The sequence below is a fragment of the Merops nubicus genome, unplaced genomic scaffold, assembly GCF_000691845.1.
Source record: "Merops nubicus isolate BGI_N331 unplaced genomic scaffold, ASM69184v1 scaffold7443, whole genome shotgun sequence".
Classification (NCBI taxonomy): domain Eukaryota; kingdom Metazoa; phylum Chordata; class Aves; order Coraciiformes; family Meropidae; genus Merops; species Merops nubicus.
Window position 1 is genome coordinate 10,404 of NW_008599498.1, and position 17,826 is coordinate 28,229.

General features: G+C 38.2%; 1 protein-coding gene across 1 annotated transcript in view; it reads left to right on the top strand.

Moving 5' to 3' along the window:
• Positions 1–241: 241 nt before the first annotated feature.
• The window catches only part of KCNQ5 (potassium voltage-gated channel, KQT-like subfamily, member 5), an 86,660-nt gene continuing 69,075 nt past the window's right edge, over positions 242–17,826 (top strand). The window contains exons 1-2 of the mRNA XM_008937394.1: positions 242–331; positions 17,243–17,369. Coding sequence (XP_008935642.1) covers positions 17,252–17,369 — 118 coding nt within the window. The 5' untranslated portion in view covers positions 242–331; positions 17,243–17,251. The remainder of the gene's footprint in view (positions 332–17,242; positions 17,370–17,826) is intronic.

Sequence of the window (17,826 nt, forward strand, 5' to 3'; positions counted from 1 at the left end):
CTGGACTATATACAGGTACAGGATTGCAATACCAAAAGTTGTGTGTGTGTGTGTATTGGGTCGTTTTTCCAAGAAAAACTACTTTCTTGTGTTTGTCTCCATTAATTCTACCAGTGCTACTCAGAAGCATGTGCCTCTAGTGGATTGTCTTCTATTAATGTTGGTGAAATAGGATCAATATAGAAACTGGGTCAAGGTTCTGAAAAATAGTAACAATTATTAATATTCTTTCTTTTTCAGTTTTCTTCTTGTGTTTGGTTGCTTGATTTTGTCCGTGTTTTCTACTATTCCTGAACACACCAAACTTGCCTCTGGTTGCCTCTTCATTTTGGTAAGTGAAATGTCTAAATACAAAGCAGTGTTACAGATACTTTTGTATGCACTCAAACCCTTTCCCTCACCATGGAGAAAATAGTATAATTTCTGAATGCTTTAGGAAACAAGACATTTCATCAGAATGATTAAAAAATAAAATAGAGCATTCCACCATCTTTTCCTTTAAAAACAGGTCAGATTGTATGAAAGCATTAATAAAGTATTGTATTGCTTCCCCTTCTTTGCTTGAGAATTGCTGCGGTTTATAATCGACAGTTTTTCTATGGCAGTTTGGTGTTGACTGAGCATGAAAGATATTTGATATTGCTGCTGCCATTTATAAAGTCAGTATGTAGTAAGAGGCACTTATCTGGAAAATTAGAAATAATTTTGGTATCTTAGATACCAGTTCATGCTAGCTATTGGTAGACACAGACATTTTAGCGGCAGTTGCTGCAGTAGGATGTGGTAGTTTCATTATTTCTTTGTAATACGTGCTTTTGTAGTATGTTTATCTCTCCTTTTTCCCTTCTGAGGTAGATATAAATGGCTTTAATCCCTAAAAGTACTTAACATTTTTCATGCATTGTATGGATGCCACTTTATTCAGCTGCTTCTTGATGGGCCATTTAGTTGTGCAAGTGATGGCCTGAGGATAGGCAGTAATGTTCATTAAAATGTCTCTATATACCCAGAGTTACCATGGTTATTTCAGTTCCATGTATGCAGCAGACTGTGGCTCGTTAGGTAGTGCCTGGGGTGAAGTAACTGTTAACAAATGCCAGTGTTTTAATTGTCATCACTATATATATCTGAAAGCCTTGGTCTTCAAAACAGCTCCCTAATTAATTATGGTGTAAGCAGGCCAATAAGCATAATATGGTGTATGCTGTGTCTCTACAGAATAATCTGCCACTGCATCAAGATACCTGAACTGAAAACCCAGAGCTGACTAGGTGCATATGTGTGGTGTTCTGCTCTATCTGATGGTTTCTTAGCAGGGCTAGTTAGGGAGAGCTGTGCTAAATGAGGTATTTTGCTTCATAGCCATATTAGTGCTTTTTCTTTTTCTGAAGAAAAGATCAGGTGGCATTAAACTAGCTAAAAGTGATCAGATTTAATCCTGCATTTGTACCTAATTCCATTACTTACTTATCTGAGCAACACTTTGCAAATGGAAGTTTGTTTGAATGTTCTGCAACTAGTCATATTATTGTAATTACTTTACCACTTGCTAAAACTTTCTGCTAGAGAAAACAGGCAAATACGATCAGTCTGAAAATACCCTATTTCTAGTAGCAGGTGCTTTTATAACAAGTAATCTGTTTCCCAGTGTACTCATGCAAATTGGTTGTAGAAATGCCATTTGTTCTGACATAAAATATGCATTTCCCGTGAGCCATGTATTTGTTGACTGTGCTGGTACGCTTACCACTGCCGATTCCTCAGCTGACTGAGAAACACATTCCCTGTGCATTGCCATGGCTCTCCCAGGAGCCTGAATATGGAGGAGCTCTGTGAAGTCCTGGGTTTGCTCCCACTGCTGGGCAGGCATGCAGTGAGCTCCACTAGCTGATATGCCAGGGTTTGTAGAGGTGTCCATCAGTTGAGCGGAGCTGCTCAGGGTCTGCAGTGGGAAACTGCAGCACTTTCTGCTCCTGTGGCTTCAGGGGTGGACTTTGTCCATCTTTACAGTTCTGACTGTATGCCCTGTGGCATCCTCTGAACACAGAAATGGCCGTAAAGGAGGAAGAGAGTGGGAGGTTAATCCTTAAAGCATCAATACTAGCCTGGTGTAACGTTTCTATGCTATAGGTTAGCGTGTTCAGCAAACCCTTGGCAGGAATAAATCTAAGTGATGATGAATTTTATGGCTCCTGCTGTGAATCTCTAATTGAGAAAAATATAAACATAGAAAAGTACAAAGTTTCAGAAGCAGGCTAAAGCTGACTGGTTTATTCCAGTTTGCTGATGCCTGATTTGCTCTCTCTGCATACTGAATCATTAGCTGATATTAGAAATGTTATCAAAGCAGGTTTTTGCAGCCGCAAGCCGAGAGAAAGATACATTTCTACGTTAACTCAGAGGCAGTTGTTTTGGCTGTGCCAACACATAACTGCAGCCACTAGAGTTTTTGCTACCTTTTCCTTCCAGTGATTCACAGAACTCTTACAAATGTGTCGTTTAGTGGAGACCGTTGAATTAACTACCGGAGATCTGGTTTAGTACTGTTTGGCTTTGTGCTTGAGATGGAAGATATAAGTTTATTTTCTAATGAAGTACCACACAAATACAATCTGTAGAGCTGCTTGCTGGGTTTCTGTGAAATGTTTGCCTGGCAGATTTATTCCAGATGGTCCCCCCTACAGCCATGTTTATTGGCTAAAAAGCTAATGTAATGTTCCTTCAACTTAATACCTGAGCTACTGCCTGCACTGACACCTGTGGCTTTTGACAAACTGCAGCTATTCACAATTACACAGAGACGTTAAGGAGGGAACTGTGGATGAAATGAGCAAACCTTTCTCTCCTTCTTAGAAAGGCCAGAGGAGCTGAGAAGGATATTGTTCTGCAACCAGTCAATTCATTTACCTCCCCCAGCTTTGCCTTACAAGGGAGCAGAAAACATCTCCTAATCACTGCACCCTAGATACTCTCTGAGAAAAATACAATAGTGTGCAATAGCTCAAAATAAAGCATTGTGTAGCAAAGCAGTATTAGCTGAGGGCTTCTGAGCGTGAGCAGAGGCTAATGGACTCATTTGGACTGCAGAAATGCCTGAGCTCTGCTCGTGGAGCCAGCACAAACCTGCCCTGCTGTGCTACACCATACCCAGCCAGGGCTTCAGTTCTGGCATCTGCACAAGTACTACCATGTTCCCAGACGTATACTTCTCAGGGGACCTGTCTAAGAAAATGTGTTTAATATTTGAATTTTACACCTAAAACGAAAGTTCCACAGATAAATTAAGTACATGTTACATACAGTGTTGGATTGTCACATCAGTAATTAGTTTGGTTAGATTTTTGTCCAGAAATAATAAGCCTAACTAGGGGAAGAGCATCAGATAAAACTCCTTATACATACAATGATAATTATGCTTTAACCTCGTCTGTGCACACAGCTTCTGGCACTCAAGTTGTAGGAGTGATATATCCCAGACAGATAGTAGAATAAAATCTACTTCAACATCAAAAAAGCCACAAGCAGCTTAAGAATCCAACTAACACAGCAAGAAAATAATCTTTGGTGTATTGCTGATCTCCTACAAGTATGTTTGCTGGCATTTTATCAAATAGTGCACACAAGGGAAATAAAACTTAGACTGGGAAGGCAAAATCAAATCTTTTGGGGAAGATAGCCAAGAAGGAATGTATCTGGAACTGGAGGCAATTCACTCTCAGGACAAAACGCTCTATATTTTAGGATAATTTTCAACTAAAACTATGTGAATAAATGTTTAACTCATGTTTGTTTGTGGTCAATTCAAGAAAATAAACAGAATAATTTAAATTGACCCACAAAGATTTGGCAAATCAAGAAGTCCAAAAGGACTCTTGGATCAGATTGCTTCATTTGACCTGGCATAAATATTGTTTGTGTATTTGAGCATTTTAGATCTTTTGGCTTAGAAGTAAAACTGAGGCTGTAGGAAAGAAATGCCATTTTTATTTCAAGTGACAAAGCACTCAGATTTTTTCATAATTTTCATTTTTAACCAAGATGCTGAGACTGCAAAACTCATTAATTTCTGCAGATTTTGTCAAATCTGGTTTGTGTTATTCTATGGAAAATGGCTGAGGTAGAAAACTCTACTTGGTCCTGTAGGATAAAAGCCTCTGAAAATGTACTCTAGGTATACATTCTTCAGGAAGAAATGGCTCCCAAAGACATAAAAGTAGACAGTGTGCAGTAAATGAGGCTAGTTTCTACATGTACTGTGGTCACTTATATGAATCCAAAAGAAGAGTTTAGTAAGTGCTTCTAGCAATTAAGATCTTCCTAACGTTCCTTCCTTCTCTAACATTTTCCCATAAAAGAAATGTAGAATGAGGATAAACAATGATATAGGTGCCACATAGCAGGCAACCACACACTCAATTTGTCTCTGCTCTGGGAGAGTGAATCCATCCACAGAGATGTGATCACACAGATCAGCTACAAAATTTAAAAGCTGGGAAGAGTGGATTTTTTAAAAGGGAGATCAATAGTGCTCAGTTCAAAAAAAAAAAAAGTGTCATTTTTCAGTTTAGATTTATTGTCACAGAACTTGAATCCTTTTGCAATGCTTGGATAGAAGGCCACCATACCTGAGCAGAGGACCGGATGGATGGCTTTGTGGGACCAGCTAACAATGCATAAAAGGAAAAACTGAATTATCTTGAGAGTTTTCAATTATAGATACATGTCTAACAAAGAAGCTAGGGTGTAGACCCCATGTTATTGAAGTTTTGTTGCAGTTTTCTCTCTCCAGAGAGAAACGGATGAGCTGATCTCTGAGCTAAAGGATCATCAATTTTCAAATTCACTAGAGCCTGTCAGAACTCAGAATCAGTGTTTCTCTGGAAATACTAATTTCTGGTGTTTTCTTTCATCCCGAAATCAGAGCAAGGTTTTAAAATTTCAAAATTTCTGCATAGAAATATCTAAAAAAATTACGCTGAGCATCAAAACAGATGTTATCAAAGGCAGAAAAAGAGAAGGGAAATGTGATGTTGGTAAGATCAAAGCCTTGATGTTCTCCATCTTGTTTGGATTCATATACACTAATGTTATAATAAGGTAATGACATGAGCATAAAACAATTCAACTGTGTCATAATAAACTACCTTTTAGCTTTGAAAGAAAATAGTCTTACCTCATCAAAATAAATAATTTAATGTCTTTGCTGACTAAATTGATGCTGTCTTATTGTGTATACTGACTTCATAAAATCGGAGCTGACTATTGTAATAAAAATTTGGACCAGATCTCATTACAACTGCTTAATAATCTTTATGTGCAAACAGAGCACAGTCCCCATTGAAATGTAAGTACTGGTTGCACCTTTCTGAAACAGTTATTAGAAGGAAGTCTAACAAGGCAAAAAATGCAAATTAAAGTGTTAAATTATTTGAAAACATATCAGTAGATGTCCCCAAAGCTGTAATTCTTCTGTCATAAGGCAGTGTTGGCACTCTCAACCAACCAACAAAGCTTTAAAACAAATAAGCACACGCTGTAGCTATGGAGAGAGAGGGGAGCAAAACTAAAAATTGCTTCATTACAAAGGAGCATGGCACCACACATAAAACTGTAGAGGTATTCTATTGTCAGCAGTTCGGAAGATAAAATACAGTTCAAACACATCACGGAGTAAAGATGTCTCAACACTGGCATAATTATTGATATATTTCTGGGCTTGATTACATCGTCAGTAACATTTTGTTCTTTTATTCTTCTGCATTAAGCAGAAATAATCTCTGTAAAGAGAAGACTGAAAAAAAATCACACATTGAATGGAATAATTCTTTTAAACTTAAAAAATGCAGTATACTACAGTTCTATTGGGAAAGCTTAAGTGGGTTTGGTGTCTACAGATGACTAAAACAACATTATTACACGTGATTAAAATCAGGGCAAAGAAGAAAATCTTATAACTTAATTACTTCAAGAAGATAGGCTTCTATAAAGAAAACAACTATCAATGGTTATCTCAAGTACTACAGCATTCAACAGCAAATGCAGTAGAAGGCAAGAGGGAGTTTTGGAGTTGCTGCCAGAATGTTTCCCAGGCAGCCAGAACTACCAACCAGTTACACTCCAACAAGAAATTTCCATTTACTGTGCAATGTTAATGTCACTGGAGTTCCCACAAATCAATGTCTGCTGGATGAAATACCATTCTAGAAATTATTTCCCATTCCCTCTGAATGAACAGGGCATGTATAGTGGGTGGTACAGTGCAGTGGAGATGGATGGAAATAGAAGACCCACAAGCTGGTCTTAAAATTGTGTTAAATGCAACACAACTCATGACCTGCTGCGATTTTAACATTAAAATGACTGACCTGTAGTAAGAAAGCTAGTGTTTTTTTTTTTTATAATAAGTGCATTATACTCTTTTATGTTCTTGTTATCAGTTGCTATATAAGAGCTGTGACTTGTCTTGTGCATGACGTTATATCGCTATATGCAGAAAGTCAGGAGAGAAGACACTAGTACTGTGAACAGTTTCTGATTCTCTTTGATTCCTAACACAAGGAGGACTAGCATTCAAAGGTGGAGAACATATTCTGAAAGGGAAGGGACTATCTATATTATTCAGAAAAGGGCCTTTTAGCCAGCCATTCAAGGGGCTACTTTCCCTAGGAGAATACAGAATCTCGAGGAGGATTCTGAGATTAAGAGTGGGAAATGGGCAGGATTAGTTTTAAGTAATGGGGAGTTAGGATACAGATTAATAGGGATATTATGCTTTGAGCAGAGAAAAGCACATCTCCTTTTAGGCTGACCAACAGATTGTGCTAAAGAACCAAACCAGCTGTCCTTAAGCCCCTTTAAGGACAAAATCTATACTGCTTGCACAACAGCAGTTCTTCCATGACATGTCCTCATTCTTGTTTTATCAGTTTAAGTGCTAACAAGATAGCATAGAAAACCAATTCCAAGTCATAAGTGTAACATTGTTTTATAGTTGTAGATTTGTAATATTTTATGCTAGACTCTGAAGTATTGAATTTTATTGGTTTCATGCCTGAGCTTGATAAGGATCCAAACTTGTTATATGGAGAGCAAGACTGGCCTCCCTAAAACAGGCAACAAACAGCTTAGATTGCAACAGTAAAAATGGTTAGATATCAAACTCTCTATCAGAAATTCAGACCTGACCCTCCTTAGGAAAATACTGATTTTCCAAATGGAAGTGCAGAATATGTCTCCAGAGGAAAGCCAAAGTACATGGTTATTAATAAAGTGTAAGAAAAAAGTCTACTAAATGTCAAAAGGCAAAGAAAGCTAAAAAAGGTAGAACATCAGTCATGTGAAAGCTGTTTGAAGTCCTAGGGAACACCCACCACCTGAGTAGCATACAGAAACTGTAGTCCGCTTAGTCACTTTGCACAAATGTGACAAAGCATGCAAAGACATAGCTTGCTACACTCAAACAATCTTTCCTTGAGTAAAAGAAGACATCTGTTCACAAGATTCAATTTAAAAACTGCGAAGTCAAGGAAGTAAGTATCAAAATATAGACAAATATAAAAAAATATCTGTAAGGATCCAGAGCAGGTATGCCTATAATATGAAAATCCAGGTGAAGTGTAGATGATAGTGAATACACAGACGCACACTGAAGTGAAGTCCAGTCCTCAGGACCGCGAACTGTGAGCTACAGAGATGAATTAGCAAAATAAGGACATTTTAAACTTGTAGCCTAAGGAAAGGGTGTATGTCATGGACAGGATAAGTTTGGTATCAATTCTGAACCAGACAGGAATTGGCTGATTGTACCATATGAAGATATGATCACAGGAAATGGGTGTCTCACAAAGATATATGTATGTTTTCAGGAGGATGTGGAAGGGGTTTGTTATTTTATTTTTCCAAGGGACCAAAAGTCCATAAGCCTTGAAAATCACATAATTTGTAAAACACAAGATTTGGTATATTGGTTCTCAATGTCTAGTTATTGGACTGTAAAGAGGGGACTAAGTCAACTTTTTCACTGAACCTAAAGAATTGAATAATAATATTATCACCAAAGACTTGTTCAAGTAACAGAAATGTTTGGTGAGGTAACAGAAATGTTTGGTTAGATGACAGAAGTTAATATCTTGAAGAAACCAAATGCATAAGCAGGATTTTGGCAAACTGGGTAAAGTACTTTCCAAATCCAGTTTGCCAAAAGTTTCCAGCTGTCATAAAACACTTTCTTAAAACTGTTTTCTGAAAATATTTGGTACCAGAAATATTTTGGTGTATATCATCCCAGATGCCCATAGGTTTCCCAGTGGTCAAAATGTGTATTGTCACTCCAGTCTTCAAAAAGAGCAAGAACGTGACCCAGAAAATTACAGGCTAGTCAGCCTCACCTCCATCCCAGGAAAGGTGATGGAGCAGCTTCTTCTGGATGTCATCTTTAAGCATGTGGAGGAAAAGAAGGTAATCAGGAGTAGTGAGCATGGATTCATCTGGAGGAAATCATGCTTGACTAATCATGTTTGCCTTCTACGATGATGTCACCAGCTGGGTACAAGAGGTGAGAGCAGTCAATATTGTCTACCTTGGCTTCAGTAAACTTTTGACACTGTCTCCCGTAACATCCTCATAGATAAGCTCAGGAAGTGTGGGCTAGGTGAGTCGACTGTGAGGTGGATTGAGAACTGGCTGAGCAACAGAGCTCAGAGGGCTGTGATCAGTGGCAAAGAGTCTATTTGGAGGCCTGTAGCTATCAGAGTTCCCCAGGTGTCAACATATTCATCACTGACCTCGATGAAAAGACAGAGTGCACCCTCAGCAAGTTTGCTGATGATACAAAACTGGGAGGAGTGGCTGACACACCATAAGGCTGTGCTGTCATTCAGAGAGACCTGGACAGGCTGGAGAGTTGGAACCTAATGAAGTTCCCCAAGGGCAAGTGCAGAGTCCTGCCCCTGGGGAGGAATAACCCCATGGACCAGTACAAGGTAGGGTCTGACCTGCTGAAAAGCAGCTCTGTGGAGAAGGACTGGGTGGGAGTCCTGGTGGACAACAAGTTAGCCATAAGGCAGCAATGTGTTCTTGTGGCCAAGAGGGACAATGGTGCCCTGGGGTGCATTAAGAACAATGCAACCAGCAGGTCGAGGGAGGTTCTCCTGCACCTCTACTCTGCCCTAGTGAGGCCCCATCCAGAGTACAGTGTCCAGCTCTGGGCTCCCCAGTTCAAGACAGACAGGAAGCTGCTGGAAAGAGTCCAACAGAGGACTGCAAAGATGATGAGGGGACTTGGAACATCTCTTTTATGAGGAAAGGCTGAGAGACTTGGGCCTGTTTAGCCTAGAGAAGAGAAGGATGAAAAGAGATCTTACCGATGTTTATAAATATCTGAAGGGTGAGTGTCAAGAGGATAAGGCCAGTCTCTTTTCAGTGTTGCCCAGTGATAGGACAAAGGCAGTAGGCACAAACTGTAACACCGGAAGCTCCACCTCAACATCAGGAAAAACTTCTTTACTGTGAGTGTGGCAGAGCACTAGAATAGGCTGCCCAGAGAGGTTGTGGGGCCTCCTTCTCTGGAGACTTTCAAAACCCACCTGGACAATTTCCTGTGCAACCTGCTCTAGGTGAACCTGCTTTGGCAGGGAGGTTGGGCTACATGATCCCCAGAGGTCCCTTCAAGCCCCTGCCATTCTGTGATTGATGTACTTCTAGGAAACCTCTGTGAAGGAGCTTTGTGAACTGGGAAACTGCAAGAAGAAATTGCTGAACTTTAAAAAAAAAAAAAATAGAAACACAGTAAATGTTATTTGTGGAGTCTCTAGGATTTAACAATTCCAAACATGCTAAGACCAAACAATAAAAGAATGAAAATCTCATCCCACTCTGCTATACGGCATGTCAAATGTTATCAGTTAATTCACATACATGTGATCAACTGTAACGATTAGCCTAAACCCCTTGCATCAATACAAAATGAAGAGGGATGCCAGAGCAAAAAAAGATTCAGAGTCCATACTGGCTCTGACACCCATTCCACATTTCTTTTGGACACAGCAAAAGATATCAAATTCTTCACAAACACTTCAAAAGGGGGATTTGAGAGCTGTGTTGCTACAGGGACATGTGCCTGTAACATCTGACATTAGAAATATGATTACAGCAGAAAAAAATGCATGAAGAAACCACAAAGGAAATGCAAAGGCCTGGGTACAGCTGTACAGAGTTTCATTGTTTTCGATATGCAGATAATTTTAAAACCAAAATTACATCATTTACTGCTAGTATCTCACTACAGACAAAGAAAATGTGAACAAGCACAAAGCAGGATACAAAAATGTTTAGAAAGCAGGAAATTATTCCATAGTGTGAGTTTCGTGACTCCCTCCTTTCAGGAATTCTCTGAAAAGTGTAGCTGTACCTGACACATAACCAGTGATATGGCACCAAGCAGTGAATGCAAATAGCTGGAAAACACCAAATTTAAGGGTGATGCTGTGTCGGAGGAGGAGCAGGATAGACATAGAGTGACAAAGTCACTGTTTCCCATTGCCATTTTCCCAATTTGAAAAAGAGTGTTTGATGACCATCAGGGTCTTCCTAGAAGAACTGTGTCTACCAAAAGCCAGAGTTTTGGGATGTGTTTGCCCACAGGTGCTGAGAGGGTACTCACGGGAAGCATGGTGGCCAGCAGCCAGGAGCAGAGCTGCTCAGTGCACCTGCGTGACACTCCTTCCTGTGGCACCAGCAGACCCTCAGCGCTGGCCCATGGTGGTGGTGTGAGATGAGTCTGCTGGTCTGGGGAGGCAGAAGGGTGTCTGTCCTTCCTTCACGAGTGCTGAGGAAGGTTAGTGCAGTTTCAGTGCTAGGAATTACATATTGGGTCTGATACGGTAAATATTTGTATTCACTCTATAAGAGATGATGAAAAACATAATTAAATGGCAGCTATGTAATTTTGGTGCCTGCTTGTACTGATTCAAAACTGGTTTTACCTGACATAAAAATTCTGGACTTTATTCTGTTGTAAGTGAATAAAGAAGCGTGACTGATAGGTGCCATTTCAAGTAATAAACACAAAAGCCTAAAGGGGAGATGGATAGCAGAAGTTCTATGTAACATATGGCTAATTAAAACTAAGCATATAACTGGGATTTTAGTACTATATCAATAGACTGGTAGCTGTGTATTAGATTAAAAGACACAGAACTGATTTCTCAATAATCCTCTATTAACATAGAATCAACATGGGAAATCTCAATCATAATTTGGAAAAGCAAGCGTAGTAAAATTATCACATTCATTATAAAATTGATAAATGATAAAAAGGTGCATAAATTTCATTTCATGCTTATTGTGTTGCACTGGGAGCTGAACTGAAGTCTCTGGTTGTGATTTATATGCCACTAATAGGGTCTCTTCTGAGTTATGTTTTCAGATTTATGGCTGCTTCTCCCACTGTTAAACTACAGTTGGAAAGAATTAAAACATTAGATCCTAAAGTGTATGTATGCATATGTAGATATACTTGCTAGCTGTTTAAAGTTCTCCTCTTCTAATGCTAAACTAGGAATAATAAAAATGTGTTCAAATTATACTATTATTTTAAAATATAAATTATGCATATATTCATATCTGCTGTTTTTCATCTGGAAACTGGCCTGTATAACAGAAGTTACCCTAGTCCTACATCAGCTTCTGCATCATAAGTATTGAAACCTCAAACCTTCCTCATGTTTCTCTGGGACAGAACTAGTCTTGTGCTTCCCCCAACATCCTGGTAGCATCAGTATCTGCCTAGTAGAGCCCAACTCTGATTCTCAGTAGTCTGAATCAGTAGAGGGTTTTTGTTTTGCTTGAGAGAGGGATGCAGAAGCTGCTGTTTTTGCTTTAAATGAATAAGAAAACAGTCTCATCCTCTTTGACAATGAATAATAAATAATTGCTATTTGAATACTACCAACTATTCCTATGTCACCATAAAAAGATTTTCAACGGCTGGTAACATTCTTAAATCAGTCAGCAGTAAATTGAAGGATGAGAAGATGTTTATTCTCCCTCTTTTCCAACTGATTTAGAAACACTGGACTTCCCTGTTTATGAGTTTTTAGGGAAGAGAGGACACTTCCTGAGCTATATCAGTTGACATTTCTCCCCCTGTTCCTGCTGTTGTGCTAGTGTAGTGAGGCTGTGCTGATTTACACCAGATGAGCATCTGCAGTGCAGCTACGCTGCAGAGATGTTGTCTTCTGTAGAAACACTTCTAGCCTTATTAAAGCTTTTTTCAGGGGATGAATTTGATTTGTTCTAGTCTATTTTCCAGGCTTCTGACAATGTCAGTTGTAGTCCCACCTAGTTCTCCTATAAACTCAAGGCAGGCAGCTCCTTACATCAGTCTGCAGCTCTGTTATCCTATTTCACTAGCATTTAGAATACTTAGCAACACAATTTCCATACAAGAAATATAATTAAAATAACAGCAGAGCCATTGTTTTGTGGGTGCATTTCTTATCCCCAAACCTCAGCTCATTTATGTATTGTAACATAACCAGAAGAATCCTAGAACAGCAGCACAGAGTGTTCAGCTTTGGTCATTTTCTCATCTTGAAAATGGCTCTAATTCCCAGAAACGACAGTCTACAACCAAGGCAGCAAATAATTTAAAGTCTTTATAAGCAGTTATGTTAATGAACAAGAAAGCTATGATGAAAACCACTTTTTACTGCTATAATGTTATGCTTAGGGAAATTCTTATCATTAAAACTACCTGAGAAGCATATTAATGTAGTCAATTTCAACAAATCATCACTTGTATCCTAATTAGGAAAAAAAAAAAATAAAAAAAAATTTGCTCATTGTAGCCAGATTATACCACGTATGCTTGATTTAATTAATTATCAACCCTGTTCATTAGAGTCCTCCAGGACCTTTTGTTAATGGAAACCTTGCTCTGGATGACCTGTTATTTTCCTTTCCTGCCATTTTTATGACCCTCATCTCTGAAGTGGCGGAGCAACCAAGGTAGACACAGATGTAAAAAAACTTCAGGAGCACACTGGCACCTGTGTTCCTTATGCCCAAAGCTACTGAATCTTTTAAGCCCGCATGTTTCAGCCTTGCTTCTCTGGCATATGCAGTTCCCTGTGACAACTGGAGCTACATATGCAGAAGCATTTCAGAATGAAAAGTGCTTCAGTCTGGGTGAACTGTGGTTTGAGAAGGAAGAAAGACCAATGCATCTGCTGTATCAGTTACTGAGGGGGGCTAACTATGAGCTTAAATAGCTAAAAAAGTTACAGATTGTGGTAATTGTGGTGCAAGACCAGATTCAACTGTGACTGGAAAAGTATGACAAGATAGGGGAAAGGGAAATGACAAAGGCCAAGGCATCCCTGCTCTACCTTGGAAGGGAGGGGTTAGGTTTCCGGTAAATCTAAACTTGCTCATCAGTTCAAACACAGCCCTGCTGAATTTTGAAGGAAGACAGGTTTATCAACAGTGAAAGATTTTCCCATTCTGATGTAAATGTTATTCATATTCCGTAAGTAATCCAAAATAAACAAGGTTCCATCATGTTATATGTAGAACAAAGATACCTAGAATGCATCATACCTACAGCAAGTCTACAAATCCTATAAGGACTAGTAATTTATGTCACCTGCCTTTCCAACTATGTTCTGATTTTCTGTTTCAATTGATAATGAACTAAAACTAAGTTATTTAAAAGCCTAGAATTATTCTTAATTTTGTAATAAGCTATTCCAAATGATTTTTTTTAAAAAAAAAGGGCCTGATCTTGTTTGAGATGTATCCTTCCAATTTTTGTCCATGGAAAAAACAGAACTTCAAGACTGTGCAGCTGCTATAGGAAAAATAATTATGTCATTCACTGGCCTGCATTAACCTTGACAAGGATTTGACTCTACATTGTGGCTGAGTGCACTGATTACTAAAACATTACTTTTTTTCACAGTGGGGTGTGTGTGTGTTTTTTTTTCTCTCTAGTTTCAACCTGGACCAGTCCAAAATACAACAATACTGACATATATACTACTATGGACAGTTCTGTTTCAATGCATTCACATCTCCTAAGAAATCCTTTTCCTTTAGACTTTATTCATAATGATATGTATTCCCTTCAAAATCAGTTGTTCTTTGAAGAATTAGCAGTGACCAGGATATAAAGATAATTTTGAAACATCCCTGTTTCAGAAAGTGCAAAAATAAGTGCGAAACCCCACCTCTATTTTATTCAGTGTCTTTTTTGTTAATAAAGCTTATACTGTATTTTTAAACTTCCAAATATTTTCTATACATGGAAGAAAATCATATATAATATTTATAAAATCTGGAGTTCTTTTGGCATTCCAGTGCACAGAGACATATTTACTTTATTTGAGGTGACTTACTATTAACTACAGCAGCTGTTGTTAAAATTTACTTAAGTAGCAGAATGTTCAGTTATTTTGGGAGAATATCACCATGCATAAATTCATAATGCTAGAAATGGTAGCTGTTTTTCTGAAGGAATGAAGAAAGATACTTTGCATTGTTTCTGCAAGAACAGTCTTATACATTTACCTCACCGTCCAGAAGAAAAGAAAATTGAAAAAACATCCTTTTGTTCTTTTTCTCTCTCAGAATAGATATATCACCATGAAGTTTCTCTTCGTAGTACATGTATATGTGTGAGAGATAAATAGGATTTCTGCCTCTGACAGGAGTACACCATGTAGCACAAGTGACTCTCAAAAATGTGCTTTCAGCACACAATGACTTTTCTCATCTTTGTATAACTGAGCAAGCATAGCAAGTAGTAATTGCTAATGGCAGTACAGATGATGAATATGAAACTGCATGGCACTAAATACGAACCAGAGTAGTAAACTACTGAAAAAAAATTACCTCATTCCAACTTCTACCCACGGTTTTGTGATTTTAATTTAACTGAACTGAAGCTACAGACTAGTCCCTCCAGAATCGTTAAGCACTTTCTGTTCTTACCAGTTCTCCATCAAAGGCCTTAGTGGGGTCTAGAGTACGATAGACAAGAAAATTATTTTATTGGAAGCAAAGAATGTTTCATACTTTGCTGGCCTCCTGTCCTTCAGAATCTCATACCCCTGCCCCAAAGAAGAAAGTTCATCAGGAGGATCAGATGTCAAATGGCCGGGATGTCTGCCATCGACTGCCATAAATTCAGATACATCATCTAACGATGTGTATACCGGATTTGACAATTCACGATTTAACTACCACTAAAAAAGTGATAGTTAAATAAATAAAATATATATTCTTCCTTTTTTCCAGCTGGCTTCTCATACATTTTATTCTTGGCCTACACAGAATTTCCTACAAGGAAATGTATCAAATGGTGGTCAACTATGAAGAATTATTGTTACTATGACAAGAACTTTTTCAATTTTGCACATAATCCTTTCTGAATCTATGCAATAACTCTATCCATGGAATTAAAAGAAAACCTTAAACAATTACACTAATTTTTCTATATGTTCTTTTCTAAAAAAAAAAAAAAAAAGTTACTTGTTTTTTAGCCACATTTTAACAGAGAGATCTCATCCTGCTTTTGTGATTTAGGCATTGAAGGTAGGATTTACAAAACTGGAAATGAACACACTGGAGAAGACTGTAAACAGTCTATGCAGTGTAGTTATAGAAGCTGACATATTTTAAGAAGGAATACTCTGTTTTCAAATTGTTCTATGACAGCAAAAGCAAATTAGATTCACAGTGTTTGAACATGCTGCCACTAATCATAAGCTATTAAAGCACCATCACATGACACAATATTAATGATGCCATTTGTTCAGCTAAATTAATGCCTTAGTTGATATATGTGATATATACAGCCTTATTGGCTTGTAGGGTGTCGTAGCCTAAAAACATGCAAAGTATTGATTGGGAAAAAGTCAATACTGGATCAGCCCTACCCTTGCAAATACCCCTTTTTTTAATTCATTTGCAGTGCTTTCTTACCAGTACCACACTAGTCCTTATCCTGCAGGAATAACAAATTAATTGGCTGACAAGTAACAGCTTTCTCCTGGACATGGAAACATATTCAGCTGACAAATAAAATACACCTTCCATCCTATTCTTCTTGATGAACTGTTTAAGAATCTCCTTCAAGTGTTCTTCTGCTTCTTTTGGCAAACACACAAATTTTTATTTTATAATTTCAAAACCCATAACTTTATGATGGTATTCCAGAAGAGTATCTAAGTTTACAATTCCATATCAGTGTGTATGTACTATATCACTGTGTATTATAGAGATTCAGATTTCCTTAAGATATGAAGCTGAATTGTGCTCTAAGCTCTATTGCTGCAACTTGGCTGGAGTCACTGTTGTACTTTAAAAATGTATTCCAATAAAAATTGCATAAATACAGGTTGATGTTATTAAAATGGACAGTCTTAAAGAAGATTCCAATATGAAATAAAAGGAAGACAGACAAGCAAGGCGAGATTTTTAAATGGTTTCATTCACAAGTTGTCCAGGGAAAGTTATGCCTAGTGTGAGCATTAATTTACTGTCTCACAAACAATTACATACCCATCATATGTAATTACACTTGCATGTATCTTAACCTAAACAAATTGATTTCCTAAATGCTTCTGCATCATCTCAGTGACTTCATCTGTATATTGCTACAATGAGAATACATCTACCAAACCAGTCAGCCTTCAAACTAAGAACTAATTTTATGGATGTGGATATATCATAGAATCATAGAATGTCTGGGCTGGAAGGGACCTCCAAAGGTCATCTAGTCCGAGCCCCCCACCATAAGCAGGGACATCTCAAATTAGATCAAGCTACTCAAAGGTTCATCTAGCCTCATCTTCAATGTTTCCAGGGATGGGGCCTCCACCATAACTATAACCGTAACTACTAAATTAACTGTGGTCTAATTCTCCATATCCACAGTCACCAAGTATTTTGCTTTGGTATTTTTATGTATGATTCAGTACTTCAGAGTTTCATATTTAGTGGCCAAATTTAGCAGATACTTAATATTATTCAGATTAGACTTAGACTATTCACTAGAAAGCTATGGAGACAGTGTTCTGTGTGTAAATGTGTAGCCATCCTGGGAAGCATGATCCCAAGTTCGGCTTGGGATCTTCAGATGCTCAAGGTGGATTGCTACACCCACAGAGTAGTCATAAGTTTCTCTATGCTTCCGTGTTGGTTACCTGCAACAGGCATTTTTCTTATTTGTCCTTTCCAGGAATTTGTCATGATTGTTGTCTTTGGTTTGGAATTTATTATTCGTATCTGGTCTGCTGGATGCTGTTGTCGGTATCGAGGATGGCAAGGAAGACTCCGCTTTGCAAGGAAACCATTCTGTGTCATAGGTGAGTGTCCCAGCTCTGATTTATTTTAAGACAAAAATAAACACCTTCCCTTCTGTTTTGCTCCTAAATGAAAACTACTGGAATCGGACTGTTTACAGTAACCAAGTGTAAATCCAGAAATCTGTGTCCCAGCTGTTTCTCTAGATATGAAATCACAAAGTCCCTAAATACTGGACAGTCCATGTTTCTTATGTTCTCCAAAAGATATCTTCCTATGCATGTCCTACAGTTGAAATGTACACTGGAAGAATGAGGGATTGAGAGCTGTTCTTATGGAAGATCACAGGAGCTGTATGCATTTAATGGACAGTTTGCACGTCCTGTATATACATGCATAGATACCATGCACATATGTGCATATATTGTGTTCTCTGTATTTAACCTTTGTAAGCAGACACATGTGCACTGCAATAAGTTTGAAAAACTACCTAGAAACATCTTCTGATGACATTCCTGC